This window comes from Papio anubis, chromosome 15 (assembly GCF_008728515.1).
Source record: "Papio anubis isolate 15944 chromosome 15, Panubis1.0, whole genome shotgun sequence".
Lineage (NCBI taxonomy): Eukaryota > Metazoa > Chordata > Mammalia > Primates > Cercopithecidae > Papio > Papio anubis.
The window spans coordinates 450,311-467,793 of NC_044990.1; the positions used below are offsets into that span (position 1 = coordinate 450,311).

At 37.3% G+C, this 17,483-nt stretch overlaps 1 protein-coding gene across 8 annotated transcripts in view; it reads right to left on the reverse strand.

The window, feature by feature from the left end:
- IFT88 (intraflagellar transport 88) overlaps positions 1-17,483 on the reverse strand; it is a 120,795-nt gene that overhangs the window by 38,546 nt on the left and 64,766 nt on the right. For all 8 annotated transcript variants that reach the window (XM_003913644.3, XM_009191591.2, XM_003913645.5 and 5 more), the window contains 3 exons: positions 16,231-16,339; positions 14,022-14,172; positions 12,676-12,791 (listed from right to left, as the gene is read on the reverse strand). In XM_003913644.3, coding sequence (XP_003913693.1) covers positions 12,676-12,791; positions 14,022-14,172; positions 16,231-16,339 — 376 coding nt within the window. The remainder of the gene's footprint in view (positions 1-12,675; positions 12,792-14,021; positions 14,173-16,230; positions 16,340-17,483) is intronic.

Here is a 17,483-nt window from a genome sequence, read left to right on the forward strand (position 1 = left end):
TTCCAAGATCACCAGTAGATACCTGAAACTACAAATACTACTGAACCCTATATATACTATGTTTTTTCCTATACAAACATACCTATGATAAAGTTCAATTTATACCTTAGGCATGGTAAGAGGTTAATAACAATAACTAATAAAATAAAACAATAAACTATAATATAATTATGTAGATGTGGTCTCTGTCTCTCTCAAAATGTCTTATTATACTTTACTGAGGGTAACTGAAACTGTGGACAGCAAAATACTGTATAAAGGTGGACTACTGTACCATGTTTTCTTTATTCATTGTTGATGGACACCTGGGTTGTTTCTACCTTTTGGCTACTATAAATAATGCTGAGGCTACTTTTGGCTATCGTAAATTGAAAGCTGAGGCTCAAACAGATGAGATACTTACACAAACATGTGTAAGTATCTTATCTTACATGTTTGTGTAAGTATCTGTTTGAGCCTTAGCTTTCAATTCCTTTGGGTATATACTTACTATACACTGAAAACTATGCAACGTTGTTGAAAGAAATTAAAGAAGACATAGATGGAGAGGCATGTGTGTCCTTGAATTGGAAGACTTAATATTTTTAAGAAAACAATACTACTCAAAGTGATCTATAACGTCAGTGCAATCCCTATCAAAATCTCAATGGTGTTTTTGCAAAAATAGGAAAACTCACCCTAATATTCATGTGGAATCTCAAGGAACCATGAATAGCCAAAACAATTTGAAAAAGAACAAAGTTGAAGAACTCATGCTTCCTGATTTTAAAATTTGCTTTAATGCTACAATAATTGAAACTGTGTGGTACTACTGCAGAAGGACAGATATATACACCCAAAGAATAGAATCTAGAACCCAGAAATAAATCCTCATATATATGGTAAATTGATTTCCAACAAAGGTGCCAAAAGGTGCCAAGGCCACTCAATGGAAAAGGGACAGTCTTTTGCCTCCACAGCTAAATTAATCCCTATTTTATTCTTTTTGATACCACTGTAAATGGAATTTTTTTTCTCAATTTCCTTTTTGGATTTTTCATTGCAAATGCATAGAAATACAACTAGTTTTATGGGTTAATTTTATATCCTGCAACTTTGCTGAATTTGTTTTATTATTATATCTAAAATTTTTATGTGGATTCCTTAGAGATTTTACATATAAGATCATGTCATCTGTGAACAGAGTTAATTTTTACTTCATCTCTTCCAACGTAGATGCCTTTTATTTCTTTTTCTTGCCTACCTGCTCTGGCTAGAATTTCCAGTACCATGTTGATTAGAAGCAGTGTAAGTGGGCATCGTTGTTTGTGATCTTAAGAAAGAAAGCTTTTGCTCTTGCACCATTCAGTATCCTGTTAGCTGTGAGTTTCCATACAATACTTTATCATGTTAAGGAAGTTCTTTCTATTCCTGATTTGAGTATTTTTATCACAAAGGGATGTTGAATTTTGTCATATGCCTTTTCTGCATTAATTGAGATGATCACGTGAGTTTTTCCTTCATTCTATTCATGTGAAGTATTAAATTGACTGATCTTCATATGTTGAACTATCCTTGCATTCTGGGAGTAAATTCCACTTGCGAATGATGTACTTCTTTTACTATGTGGCTAAATTTGGTTTGCTAGTATTTTGTTGAGTATTTTTGCATTTATATTCGCAAAAGACATTAGTCTGTAGTTTTCTTGTAGTGTCTTTGTTTGCCTTTGGGATAAGGATAATGCTGGCCTAATTGACTGAGTTAGGAAGTGTTTACCTTCTCTTCAATGTTTAGGAGAATTTGAAAAAACTGGTGTGAATTTTTCTTGAAATGTCTGGCAGAATTTACCAGTGAATCCATGTAGCCCGTGGCTTTTCTTTCTTGGAATATTTTTTATTATTGACTTAATTTCCTTACTGGTTATAGGTCTATGCAGATTTTTTATTTCTTCTTGAGTTGGGTTTGGTTGATTGTGTTTCTACAAAATTTGTCCATTTTATCTAGGTTATCTAATTTGTTGAGGCAAAGTTTTCTTATAACTCTTTTTATTTCTGTAAAATTGGTAGTGAGGCCTCTACTTGCATTTCTAATCTTAGTAATCAAGTCTTCTTTTTTTTGTTAGTCCATCTAGCTAGAGATTTGTCAATTTGGTTGAGCTTTTCAAAGAATCAATTTCTCGTTTTGTTGATTTTCTCTACAGCTTTTCTGTTCTCTGTTTTATTTATCTCTGCTCTTTTATTTCCTTCCTGCTGCTAGCTTTGGGTTTAAAGTGCTCTTCTTTTTCTAATTCCTTAAGGTGTTTAGTTAGGTTACTAACCTGATATCTTTCTTCTTCTTTAATGTACTTACAGATATAAATTTCCCTCTTAGGGCTGCTTTTGCAGCATCTTGTTAAGTTTTAGTACATTGTGTTTCATTTTCACTTGTCTCAGGGATTTTCTAACTTCCCTGGTGATTTCATATTTGATCCACTAGTTAAGAGTGTGTTCTTTAATTCCACATATTTGTGAATTTTCCAGTTTTCCTTCTGTTATTAATTTCTAGTTTCATTATATTATGACAGAAGAAGATAATTCGTATGACTTCAATCTTTTCAATTTATTAAGTTGTGGCCTAACCTATGGTTTATCCTGGAGAATGTTCCACGTACACTTAAGAATGTATAATCTCCTGTTGCTGGGTTCAGTGTTTTGTGTATGACTGTTAGGTCTACCTGGTTTATAAACTGCTTAAGTCTTTATTTTCTTATTTATCTTTTATGTGAGGTTCACAGAAGGCAACACACATTTTTGAAAGTATTAAGTCTCAAACTAATATTGAGGTCTATTTCATCCTTTAATTATATCAATTTTTGCTTCATACATTTTGGGGCTCCTCTGTTGGGTTTTTAAGTGTTGTACATTCTTGCAGTAATGAACCTTTTACCAATATATAGTGTCATTCTTTGGCTCTTGTAACCTTTTGTGACTTAAAGCCTATTTTGTCTGGCAGTAATACGGCCTCCCAGCTCTCTTTTGGTTACCATTAATATTTGTTTGGAGTATCTTTTTCAATCCTTTTGCTTTCAACCTCTTTTGTGTCCTTATATCTAAAGTGCATCTCTTGTAGACAGTATGTAAATAGACCCTGATTTTCTTATTCAATCTGCTAATTTTTTCTTTTAATGGGAAAGTTTATATATACATTTATATTTAATGTGATTATTGACACAGAAGGATTTGCTTCTGCTATCTGTTTCCTGCATGTGTTATATGTTTTTTCTTCCTCAATTCTTCCATTACTACCCTTTTTTGGTATTTTGGTGATTTTTTTTAGTGTACTATTTCGATTTTTAGTTATTTGCCTAACAATTTTTTATAATGTACTATTTGATTTTTTAGTTATTTTCCTAATGATTATCTTGGGTATTATAATTAACATCTGAAACTTATAAGCATCTCACTTGAACAATAAAAACTTACTTTATTTTATTTTATTTATTTATTGAGATGGAATCTTGCTCTGTCACCCAGGCTGGAGTGCAGTGGTGCGATCTCTGCTCAATGCAACCTCCACCTTCTAGGTTCAAGCGACTCTCATGCCTCAGCCTCCTGAGTAGCTGGGACTACCGGCGCCTGCCACCACACCCAGTTAATGTTTGTATTTTTAGTAGAGACGGAGCTTTGCCATGATGGCCAGGCTGGTCTCGAACTCCTGACCTCAGGTGATCCACCTGCCTGGGCCTCCAAAGTGCTGGGATTACAAGTATGAACCATCACGCTTGGACAGGATACAGAATTCTTGGTTGACAGTTTGTGTTTTGTTTGTTTGCTTTTAAATTTCAGGACTTTATATCATTCCATTGCTTTCTGGCCTCCAGGGTTTCTGGTGAGAAATCTACTAATAATCGTACTGAGGGTCCCTGTATGTGATGAGCTACTTTTCTCATGTTGCTTTTGAGATTCTTTGTTTTTGGATAGTTTGATCATAATGTGTCTCATTGTGGATCTTTTAGGGTTTTTCCTACATAGAGTTCACTGACCTGTGCAGACTTCTGGATTCATGTCTTTCCTCAAATTTGGGAAGTATGGCAATAATTTCTTCAAATAGTCTCTTTCCTCCCTTTTCCTCTCTCTTCCCCTTCTGGAATTGCCATAATGCCTATATTGGTCCACTTGATGGTGTCTTATAATAATCATCATCACAATCAATATTAAAGAACATTACCTAATGCTGCTTAAGAATGGAATTACATTAAGTGGACCGGTCAGAACTAAGATTTCTTCATATTTTAATACATGATTTATGAATGTAAAGAAAATAAAAGACAACAGTTTAGGCTTAAACCAATTGCCAAAAACACTATATTACTAAGAACCATAAAAATCTAAGAGATACAGCAAGGCGAGGAGTTTCTACAGTAAAGAAATTTAATTCAACTACATGCCAAGTTGACATGTAAAGAATAATTAAAGAATACGTAAAGAACTATGTGACATAAGAACTAATACTCTGACTTCTCAAAAAGCCTACATTTTATTGTAGCAGTAGAACTTATAGAACAAATCAAAGCTTAGCATGTAAAAAAAAGAAAATGTGAAAATTAAGATATATGGTATAGAAAACAGACGCTCAAAAGAGATGTTATATAATGAATGTATATTGAATAAGTTTCTGTCACTGAGAAGGAGATTAACAGCAGGTGCAAGTGGAAGTAAGTTTATAGGAAAGTAGGGAGAGAGAAATGTTAGGAAGGTTTCTAAAAAAGGCTTCTACATTCTGGGAAACTGAGGCATAAAATAAATAGGGGAACTGAAGAGATCAGAGAAACCGGAGGGAGAGAAATACTTAAGACTGATGAGCAGTGCTCATTATCACACAGATCTGTGTGGCATCAATTCACCTGGTCACATAATTTTCCTCTGACAGTGCTTCACAGCCTGCGTAAAGGAATGGAATCAACGGCTACAATGACCTAAGAACTGCAATCCCTGGGAATACATGGGGCAGTAAAGCAAGAGAGAGAGAAAAAAAACAGGAATGTTAGCAAGAAAGGGAAAAGATGTGGCCAATTAAGCAATCTAGTATGGATAAGCTCAGAATTAAAGTCAGAAGGAGGCTGAGACTGCAAGATAAGGGGAAGGCCAAGAGGGGAGGTCTCAATATCACCAAAGAAAAATACACTGGAAAATAGGGAGCATGGAAGTTGGAAAGATAAGAGGTTATGTTCAGACAGCTGGATGTTGTAACTTAAGATTTTATTGGTGTAGGCTGGGTGCAGTATCTCACGCCTGTAATCCCAGCACTTTGGGAGGCTGAGGCGAACAGATCACTTGAGGGCAGGAGTTCAAGACCAGCCTCACCAACATGGTGAAAAACCCCGTTTCTACTAAAAAAAAAAAAAAAAAAAAAATTAGCTAGGTGTAGTGGTATGTGCCTATAATCCCAGCTACTCCAGAGGCTGAGGCAGAAGAATCACTTAAACCTGGGAAGCAGAGGTTGCAGTGAGCTGGGATCACACCACTGCACTCCAGCCTGGGTGACAAAGCAAGACTCTGTCCTCCGTCTCAAAAAAAAAAAAAGAGGAAAGATTTTATTGGTGTAAATGTGTTAGTAATCATCACAATCAGATGAGTCAGGTGACTGAACTAAGAGAGGGTAAAGATCAATGGAGTTAGGGAGGTCAAAACTTGTAGGGCTAGAATACTGATGGAATGAAAAGCAAGAATATAAGCTAGACTAGGTAAGGGACTGACTGTTAATCAACATCTCACATTTAGAAATAGGAGTTAAAAATGGAACAGTGGCAGACTGAGCCTCAAAGAAGGGAGGGTCTTGCATGAGCTAACGGCTAATGTTAGAGTAGTATTACGTGTAATTAAAAAGCTTACAGTGTATTACTGAAATAGCTTTAATCTTAAAGACGTAACTAAACTAAAACTATCTCCTCATCCTTGGTAATTAATTTTATAATTCTCAAAAAAAATTTATGTGAAATAAATATCATAAAAACGAATTGCCTAATACAAATTCCAAACAGAAATTATTTTACTTAAGCATTTCTTTATCATTCAAATCATTCAAATTATTCCAAGGGACATTTGATCTTAAAATTCAAATGGCCAACTACAAAGCAGATGATGATGTATTAAAATTATTTTTGAGGGGGTGCGCCCAAGATGGCCAAATAGGAACAGCTCCAGCCTCCAGCTCCCAGTGTGAGCAACAAAGAAGATGGGTGATTTCTGCATTTTCTACTGAGGTACCGGGTTCATCTTACTGGGGCATGTCAGACAGTTGGCGCTGGTCCGCGGGTGCAACCCGACCAGCAAGAGCTGAAGCAGGGCAAGGCATTGCCTCACCTGGGAAGTGCAAGGGTGAAGGGAATTCCTTTTCCTAGCCAAAGGAAATTGAGACACACAACACCTGGAAAATCAGGTAACTCCCATCCTAATACTGCGCTTTACCAAGGGTCTTAGCAACCGGCACACCAGGAGATTATATCCCACACCTGGCCCAGAGGGTCCCATACCCACGGAGCCTCCCTCATTGCTAGCACAGCAGTCTGAGATCTAACTGCAAGGTGGCAGCGAGGCTGAGGGAGGGGCGCCCGCCATTGCTGAGGCTTAAGTAGGTAAACAAAGCCGCTGGGAAGCTCGAATTGGGTGGAGCCCACCACAGCTCAAGGAGGCCAGCCTGCCTCTGTAGACTCTTCCTCTGGGGACAGAGCATAGCTAAACAAAAAGCAGCAGAAACCTCGGCAGAGGTAAATGCCCCTGTCTGACAGCTTTGAAGAGAGCAGTGGATCTCCCAGCGTGGAGGTTGGGATCTGAGAACGGACAGACTGCCTGCTCAAGCAGGTCCCTGACCCCTGAGTAGCCTAACTGGGAGACATCCCCCACTAGGTGCAGACCAACACCTCACACCTCACACGGTGGGGTACACCCCTGAGACAAAGCTTCCAGAGCAAGAATCAGACAGCAACACTTGCTGTTCAGCAATATTCTATCTTCTGCAGCCTCCGCTGCTGATACCCAGGCAAACAGGGTCTGGAGTGGACCTCAAGCAAACTCCAACAGACCTACAGCTGAGGGTCCTGACTGTTAGAAGGAAAACTAACAAACAGAAAGGACACCCACACCAAAACCTCATCAGTACGTCACCATCATCAAAGACCAAAGGCAGATAAAACCACAAAGATGGGGAAAAAGCAGTGCAGAAAAGCTGGAAATTCAAAAAACCAGAGCACATCTCCCCCTCCAAAGAAATGCAGCTCATCGCCAGCAATGGAACAAAGCTGGATGGAGAATGACTTTGATGAGTTGAGAGAAGAAGGCTTCAGTTGCTCAAACTTCTCAGAGCTAAAGGAGGAACTACGTAACCTGTGCAAAGAAACTAAAAACCTTGAAAAAAGAATGGATGAATGAATAACTAGAATAATCAATACAGAGAAGACCTTAAAAGAACAGACAGAGATGAAAACCATAACACGAGAACTACGTGACAAATGCACAAGCTTCAGTAACCAACTCGATCAACTGGAAGAAAGAGTATAAGTGATTGAAGATCAAATGAATGAAATGAAGCAAGAAGAGAAGTGTAGAGAAAAAAGAGTAAAAAGAAATGAACAAAGCCTCTAAGAAATATGAGATTATGTGAAAAGACCAAATCTACATCTGACGGGTGTGCCTGAAAGTGACGGGGAAAATGGAAGCAAGTTGGAAAACACTCTGCAGGATATCATCCAGAAGAACTTCCCAAACCTAGTAAGGCAGGCCAACATCCAAATTCAGGAAATACAGGGAACGCCACAAAGATATTCCTCGAGAAGAGCAACTCCAAGACACATAATTGTCAGATTCACCAAAGCTGAAATGAAGGAAAAAATGTTAAGGACAGCCAGAAAGAAACGTCAGGTTACACACAAAGGGAAGCCCATCAGACTAATAGCAGATCTCTCAGCAGAAACTCTCAAGCCAGAAGAGAAAGTGAATGTATTCAACATTCTTAAAGAAAGGTGCAACCCAGCATTTCATATTCAGCCAAACTAAGTTATAAATGAAGGGAATAAAATTGCTACAGACAAACAAATGCTTAGAATTTTGTCACCTGAACCTGCCCTACAAGGCTCCTGAAGGAAGCACTAAACATGAAGGAACAACCAGTACCAGCCACTGCAAAAGCATGCCAGAAACATAACAACCATGATGCTAGGAAGAAACTGCATCAACTACTTGAGCAAAATAACCAGCTAACATCATAATGACAGGATCCAAGTTCACACACTTAATAGTATTAACCGTAAATGTAAATGTAAATGTTAGTCATAGAGACTTACAAGGGCTTAGACTCCCATACAATAATAATGGGAGACTTCAACATCCACTGTCAACATTAGACAGATCATGAGACAAAGGGATTAACAAGGATATCCAGAATTGAACTCAACTCTGCACCAAAGCCCGGGACCTAGCTAGACATCCAAGAACTCTCCACCCCAAATCAACAGAATATACATTCTTCTCAGCACCACATGTACTTATTCCAAGAATCCAGCCACATAGTTGAAGTAAAGCACTCCCTCAACAAATGTACAGAACAGAAATTGTAACAAACTCTCTCAGACCACAGTGCAGTAAACTAGAACTCAGGACAAACTCAATCAAAAGGCAGCTCAGCTACATGGAAACTGAACAACCTGCTCCTGAACCAGCTACTGGGTACATATATGAAATGAAGGCAGAAATAAAGATATTCTTTGGGAAACAATGAGAGCAAAGATAAAAACATACCAGAATCTCTACGGGACACAGAGGAAATTTATAGCACTAAATGCCCATAAGAGAAAGGAGGAAAGATCTAATATTGAAACACCATAACATTACAATTAAAAGAACTAGAGAAGCAAGAACAAAGCATTCAAAAGCTAGCAGAGGCAAAAATAACTAAGATCAGGAAACTAACAGAACTGATAGAGACACAAAAAACCCTCAAAAATCAATGAATCAGGAGCTGGTTTTTGAAAAAGATCCATAAAATTGATAAGACAGCTAACAAGACTAATAAGAAGAAAAGAGAGAGAAGAATCAAATAGGCATAAAAAATGATAAAAGGGATATCACCACTGACCCCAGAGAGAAAAACAAACTACCTGCATCAGAGGAATACTATAAACACTCATAAAATAAACTAGAAACCTAAGAAGAAATGGATAATTTCCTGGACATTTACACTCTCCCAAGACTAAACCGGGAAGAAGTTTAATCCCTGAATAGACCAACAGCAGGCTCTGAGAGTGAGGCAATAATTAATAGCCTACCAACCAAAAAGTCCAGGACCAAGCAGTTCACAGCGAATTCTACCAGAGGTACAAGGAGGAGTTGGTACCATTCCTTCTGAAACTATTTCAATCAATAGAAAAAGAGAATCTCCCTAACTCATTTCTGGGAAATAACATCATCCTGATACCAAAGCAGTGGAGATACAACAAAAAAGAATTTACAGACCAATATCCCTGATGAACATGATCTCAAAAATCCTCAATAAAATACTGGCAAACCGAATCAGCAGCACATCAAAGAAACTTATCCACCATGATCAATGGGCTTCTACTCCCTGGGATGCAAGGCTGGTTCAACATATACAAATCAATAAATGTAATCCAGCACATATAAACAGAACCAAAGACAAAAACCACATGATTATCTCAATAGATGCAGAAAGGCCTTCAAAAATTCAAGCCCTTCATGCTACAAAACTCTCAATAAATTACGGTATTGATGGAATGTATCTCAAAATCATAAGAGCTATTTATGTGGAAACCCACAGCCAATATCATACTGAATGGAGGCAAAAACTGGAAGCATTCCTTTGAAAACTGGAACAAGACAGGGATGCCCTCTCTCACCACTCCTATTCAACATAGTGTTAGAAGTTCTGGCTAGGGCAATCAGGTAAGAAAAAGAAATCAAAGGGTATTCCAGTTGGGAAAGAAGAAGTCAAAATTTATCCCTGTTTGCAGATGACATGATTGTATATTTAGAAAACCCCATTGTCTCAGCTCAAAAATCTCCCTTAAGCTGATAAGCAACTTCAACCAAAGTCTCAGGATACAAAATCAATGTGCAAAATCACAAGCATTCTTATACACCAGTAACAGACAGAAACCAAATCATGAATGAACTCCCATTCTACAATAGCTTCAAAAGGGAATGAAATACCCTCACGAATCAATTTACAAGGGATGTAAAGGACCTCTTCAAGGAGAACTACAAACCACTGCTCCAATTGAAATAAAGGCGACACAAACAAATGGAAAGAGACATGCCATGCTCATGGATGGAAGAATCAATATTGTGAAAATGGCCATACTGCCCAAAGGTAATTTATAGATTCAATGCCATCCCCATCAAGCTACCAATGACTTTCTTCACAGAATTGGAAAAACTTTGCTTTAAAGTTCATGGCTATGGAACCAAAAAAAAGACCCACATTGCCAAGACAATCCCTAAGCTAAAGAACAAAGCTGGAGGCATCATGCTGCAACACAAACTATACTACAAGGCTACAGTAACCAAAACAGCATGGTAGGTACCAAAACAGAGATATAGACCAATGGAACAGAACAGAGCCCTCAAAATAATACCCTGCGTCTACCAGCCATCTGATGCTTTGACAAACCTAGAGAGGAAACAAGAAATGGGGAAAAGGATTCCCTATTTAATAAATGGTGCTGGGAAAATTGGCTAGCCATAAGTAGAAAGCTGAAACTGGATCCCTTCCTTACTCCTTATATGAAAAGTAATTCAAGATGGATTAGAGACTTAAATGTTAGATCTAAAACCACTTAAAAACCTAGAAAGAAACCTAAGAGTAATATCATTCAAGACACAGGCATGGGCAAGGACCTCATGTATGTATTACACCAAAGCAATGGCAACAAAAAGCCAGAATTAAAAATGGGATCTAATTAACTAAAAATACTGCACAGCAAAAGAAACTACCATCAGTGAACAGACAACCACAGAATGGGAGAAAATTTTTGCAATCTACTCATCTGACAAAGGTCTAATATCCAGAACCTGAGAACTCAACCAAATTTATAAGAGAAAAAACAAACAACCCATCAAAAAGTGGGCAAAAGGATATGAACAGACACTTCTCAAAAGAGACATTCATACAGCAACAGACACATGAAAAAATGCTCATCATCACTGTGCATCAAAATGCAAATCAAAACCATAATGAGATACCATCTCACACCAGTTAGAAACGGCAATCATTAAAAATCAACCAAGCAACAGGTGCTGGAGGGATGTGGAGAAACAGGAACACTTTTACACTGTTGGTGGGATTGTAAATAGTTCAATCATTGTGGAGACAGTGTGGCGATTCCCTCAGGATCTAGAACTAGAAATACCATTTATTCCAACCATCCCATTGCTGAATTTATATACCCACAGGATTATAAATCATGCTGCTATAAAGACACATGCAGTATGTTTATTCGAGACTATTCACAGCAACCAAAGACTTGGAATCAACCCAAATGTCCATCAATGACAGACTGGATTAAGAAAATGTGGCACATATAACACCATGGAATACTACATAGCCATAAAAAAGGATGAGTTCGTGTCCTTTGTAGGGACATGGATGCAGCTGGAAATATCATTCTCAACAAACTACTCATAAGAACAGAAAACCAAATACCACATGTTCTCACTCACAGGTGGGGTGAATAATGAGATCACTTGGATACACAGGAAGGGATCATCACACGAGGTCCTATTATTGTGGGGGTAGGAGGGATAGCATTAGGAGATATACCTAATATGTAAATGGCCAGGGATTAATGGGTTGCAGCACCAACATGGCACATGTATACATATGTAACAAACCTGCACATTGTGCACATGTACCCTAGAACTTAAAGTACAATAAAAAATATATATTTTTGAATTGTTTTGAATCAGATATGTATAAAACACTCTGATATGAACTTAAGGACATTGAAAACATTTTAATTTTTAATATATATCAATTATAAATTGAAACCAACAAAACTGTTTTGTATTAAGACTCTTTTAGAAATGAAACTTTGTCCTAGGACGGAGATAGTCATTTTCTCATTGATAAAGAAATAATAATTGTTTGCTGAGGTATGAATAAGAAAAACACATAAAGAAAAGTACCTTAAAGAGGATATTTTAAAATTCTATGCAAAGGGAAATATATTTATCACAATAAATACCAAGTCAAATAGAATAAAATATAAGAAAATAAAAATAATTTGGCCAGATGCAGTGGCTCATGTCTGTAATCCCAGCACTTTGGGAGGCTGACGCGGGTGGATCACCTGAGGTCAGGAGTTTGAGAAAAGCCTGGACAATATGGTGAAACCCTGTCTCTACTAAAATACAAAAAATTAGCCGGGCGTGGTGGCACATGCCTGTAATCCCAGATACTCGGGAGGCTGAGGCAGGAGAATCGCTTGAACCCAGGAGGCAGAGGTTGCAGTGAGCCAAGATCATGCCATTGCACTCCAGCCTGGGAAACAAGAGCGAAACTCTGTCTCAAACAAACAAGAAACAAACAAAAATAATTTATGAATGTCCGTCCATCAACATCTGTTCTTGAAATCAGATACTAATTCTAGGGATTAAAAAAACTCAAGACATGACATTAACTAAACATAAAATCCTAATGATTACTTACTGTATAAGAGAAGCTCTTTCAAAGTACTGAATGGCTTTTTCCCAAAACTGGGTGTCAATGTAATAGGCTCCAAGCCACTCAATGACTTCAATATTACAAGGAAAATACCTATATGACTGGAAAAATATATGGAATGTAACAATACAACTTCAATGGCAACATATAATTTACTTCTTGAATACTTTACCTATTGAATAAATTTATCCAATATGACATTTCTTAATAAAGGAGTATGAGCTGTCCTAAGTACTTTGTAAATTCTGAAACTCTATAATATTATATTTAGAAAACCTAAGCTTTGCTTGACACATTTTTCAATTATCTGTAAATACTTTTGCTATAACAATATATGAGCTGAGTTCAATTAAATATTTAAAAGAATAAAAAAGATGCAAATCGTGCTTTAAGAGAAAAATGAATTTATACTTCTTTTTATTATTAATATTATTAATAATTATTATTTTAAGACAGTCTCGCTCTGTCGCCCAGCCTGGAGTGTACTAAATGCGATCTTGGCTCACTACAATCTCTGCCTCCTGGGTTCAGGCAATTCTTGTGCCTTAGTCTCCTGAGTAGCTAGGATTACAGGCATGCCACAACCACACTTGGATAATTTTTGTATTTTTAGTAGAGAGGGGGTTTCCTCATGTTGGCCAGGCTGGTCACATACTCCTGGCCTCAAGTGATCTGCCTTCCTCGGCCTCCCAAAGTGCTGGGATTAAAGGTAAGGGCCACCACACCTATCCTTTTACAATTATTATTTTAGAGATGGGGTCTTGTTATGTTGCCTAGGCTGGTCTTGATCTCTTGGTCTTAAGCAATCCTCTCACTCTGGCCTCCCAAAGTGTTGAGATTATAGATGTGAGCCACCTCACCCAGACCTATTTCATTTTTTTTCATTAAAACAAGTAAAAAACTAACCTCATGCCTGGCGTGGTGGTAATCTCATCACTTTGGGAGGCTGAGGTGAGCAGATCGGCTGAGGTCAAGAGTTCGAGACCAGCCTGGCCAACATGGTGAAATGTCCCTCTACTAAAGATACAAAAATTAGCTGGGCGTGGTGGCAGGCGCCTGTAATTCCAGCTACTCTGGAGGCTGAGGCAAGAGAACTGCTTAAACCTAGGAGGAGGAGGCTGCAGTGAGCCGAGACTACACCACTGTGCAGCAGCCTGGGCGACAGCAAGACTATCTCAAAACAAAACAAAAACTTCATTTTCCAAGAATGCTTTATTTTAAATAAATCATTTTAAAACTGGGAAGATCTTCTAAAATTTCAAAGTCTTGCTGCCTTTATAACAATTCATAAAATGCTAAAACACAGAAGGAAATTAAGATAACACACCTACCTCATAGTAATATTGAAATGCTTGAGATTTATCTCCTTCATGATCATATAATTCTCCCAGTTTAGATAAAACTTGAGGATCGGTTGGAACAACACTGACCACCTGCATTAGCCATTCAATAGCTTGACTGGGATTTTCCATTAATTCATATCTTAGGCAATGTCAGTTAAGGAAAACACGTTTTCTAAATTAATTAATCAATAAACAAACTTAAAAAACATTACAGTAACAATAATATTTCTTAGCCTACAGTAATGTGCTATTGTGTACTGTTTCCTCTGGATTTCTCAGGGGTGGAGATGGAATGCAGCAGTACTGTGGAGGTAACATTCTCGCTCCCTATGTATAGCCTGCTTTCCCTTTTCCTTCATTACTATCCACTAAGATCAACTCCCAAATTTCTGGTAGAATTATTCAAAGTATTGTCCAAAAATTGTCCTTAATAAAAATGTCCTGAATGTTGCATCCAGTTATTCTCTCTCTCTTAACATGTTCAGCATATTAAGGGAATTACTTTCATGTGTTTTTCCTGTGTTTTCCCTAATTAGATTATAAACCCAAGGATAGTGGGTTTTTTTTTTTTTGTAACTTTCTTTAGTACCTACTAAGTCTTCTGTGTATATACAAATAATTTATTCATACCAATACTTTTTGACTAATTACTATTTATTTTATACATATTAGGTATTTCAGTGAAATGAAGATATTCCAATCCAAAGTTTATTGAAAAAGAAGCACTGTTTTCAATGGTGACAAGGGTGACACCAGAAAAATCTACTGTTTTTAATGATGACAAGTGTGATACCACAAGAAAAAAAAAATGCAAATGTACTCAAACAGTCTCAAATATATCAATTGCTTGACTTGATCCTAGCTGATCATGAATTGGGTAGTAAAAGATAATGACACTGGCAGTTTCTGAGAAATTAAATGAACAAAAAGACTAACAGGAGTAACTATGATGTTATCTGATCTAAAACTAATTTTTTTGTTGTTTTTTTTTAGACAGTCTAGCTCTGCACCCAGGCTAGAGTGCCATGGCACTATCTTGGCTCACTGCAACCTCTGCCTCCCAGGTTCAAGTGATTCCCCTGCCTCAGTCTTGGGAGTAACTGGGATTACACGTGCCTGCCACAACACCTGGCTAATTTTTGTATTTATAGTAGAGATGGGGTTTCACCATGATGGCCAGGCTGGTCTCGAACTCCTGACCTCAAATGATTCGCCTGCCTCGGCCTCCCAAAGCGCTGGGATTACAGGTATGAGCCACTGTGCCTGGCTTAAAACTAAAATGTTTAAATAAAATTCTTTATCAAAAGTACAGCAGATGGTACTTAAAATTATTAATGGTACACCTTACGACATATAAAATTTTCTAAACATATCTGTATAAAATTTAAATCAAGATAACAGTAACCTGAAAACCTACCTAAGATGTTTAACGCTTCCCAACATTGTGGCCAAAGCTTACTAAAATAAGGAGAGAAATTAAAGTGCTTTTCAAATAGCATGAAAAGCATTAAAAACATTAACACATTTCTGCTTTTTTAACCAAGAGCAGGGCTTATTTAAAAAGCTACGTATTGTGGAAGAAACTGATATGAGGGCAACATTTTGTAGTTCTACATTCCCCTGAGTTTGAAACATAATACTGATACACATAGTATACATTCAATAAATGACTATTAAATGAACAGAATGAATGAGTGAGTTCATATGAAGAATTACATAATTTTAGAGGGTAACAGTCTTTGGACACCTCATTATAGCTACAGGTCAGTTAAAAAAATAAGAAAAATTATCCGAACTCAATCAATAGTACGAATCAGTAATAAACAGTATTTTATTTAGTAAGTTAGTGCTTCAATGATACCCTACAAGCTTCAGAATTAATACAATGTTCTAAAGCACCAAACTGACTTTCAATGAATGGTTTATATGTACCCAAAATGTCATAATTACTTCAGTTATTTTCAAAATTTAATAAATAATAGTTTTAACCATTAATTCCTCTTTCAATGCAAATAACATTTTAAAATAGCATTACTCAAATGATTTTTTTATCACATGATAATCTGCTAGTTAGATTATCCTCATCACTTACTTCAAATATTATCCTCAATTACTTCATTAAACTTATTTAATAATTGATCTTCAATCACCAATTGAGAGAATTAATAACTGTCCCTAAGTTTTTCAAATAAGATACATATTTGCTATCTGGTAAAGAACTTCGGCACTGTTTCGTAGGATTGCATGAAGTTTCAGGAAACAGTCCAAAGCCTCATCCAGCCGATTTAGTTTCTCATAGGTAAGGCCTTAAAAAAAAGAAAAAGAAAAAAAAGAAAACCTATAAGCGTCATTATTGGTATTAATTTATTTAACGGTAACAGAATAAATCTCAAAATATATGTAAATATTTATCCAAAAGAGAAAATGAAGATGAACTGAGGTTTTTGTTTTTTGATACAGGGTCTCACTCCTGCTGCCCATGCTGGAGTGTAGTGGCGCAAACATGGCTCACAGCAGCCTCGACCTCCCAGGCTCAGGTGATTCTCCTACCTCAGCCTCTCAAGTAGCTGGGATTATATGCGTGTGCTACTATGCCCAGTTAATTTTTTGTATTTTTAGTAGAGACAGGATTTTGCCATGTTGCTCAGGCTGGTCTGGAACTCCTAGCCTCAAGAGATCCACCTGCCTCAGCCTCCCAAAGTGCTGGGATTACAGGTATGAGTCACCACACCCGGCCAACTGAGAATGTTTTTAAAGAATAATGTTAGGGTGGGGATTATCCACTGGCAGACACCAAAAGATGCTACAAAGCTTCAGTGATTTTAAAAGTGTAGTGGGGGGCAGGAATAGACAGACCAATAGAACAGAACAAATAGTTCGGAAATGCACTCAATTATAGAGTTTAAAGACATTTAAAATCAGTGGGGAGGAAAATGCTAGTAATAAGTGGTGCCAGAACAACCGACTATACATTATTATTATTTTTTGTGTGTGTGGGGGGGGCAGAGTCTTGCTCTTTCGCCCAGACTGGAGTGCAGTGGCGTGATCTCGGCTCACTGCAAAATCTGCCTCCCGGGTTCACGCCATTCTCCTGCCTCAGTCTCCCGAGTAGCTGGGACTATAGGTGCCTGCAACCACGCCTGGCTAATTTTTTCTATTTTTAGTAGAGATTGGGGTTTCACTGTGTTAGTCAGGATGGTCTCCATCTCCTGACCTTGTGATCCGCCCGCCTCAGCCTCCCAAAGTGCTGGGATTTACATGCATGAGCCACTGTGCCTGGCCATTAATTTTTTTAAATGTAGATTCTTATTTCATAAAAAATGAACTCAAAATTTTGAAACTCAACAGAAAAAACAAAGCTATAAGAAGAGTATGAAAAGAAAATATAGAAAAATGATTTATAATCTGAAGGTAAGAAGGGCTTCATAAAGCAATAAACAAATGAATAAA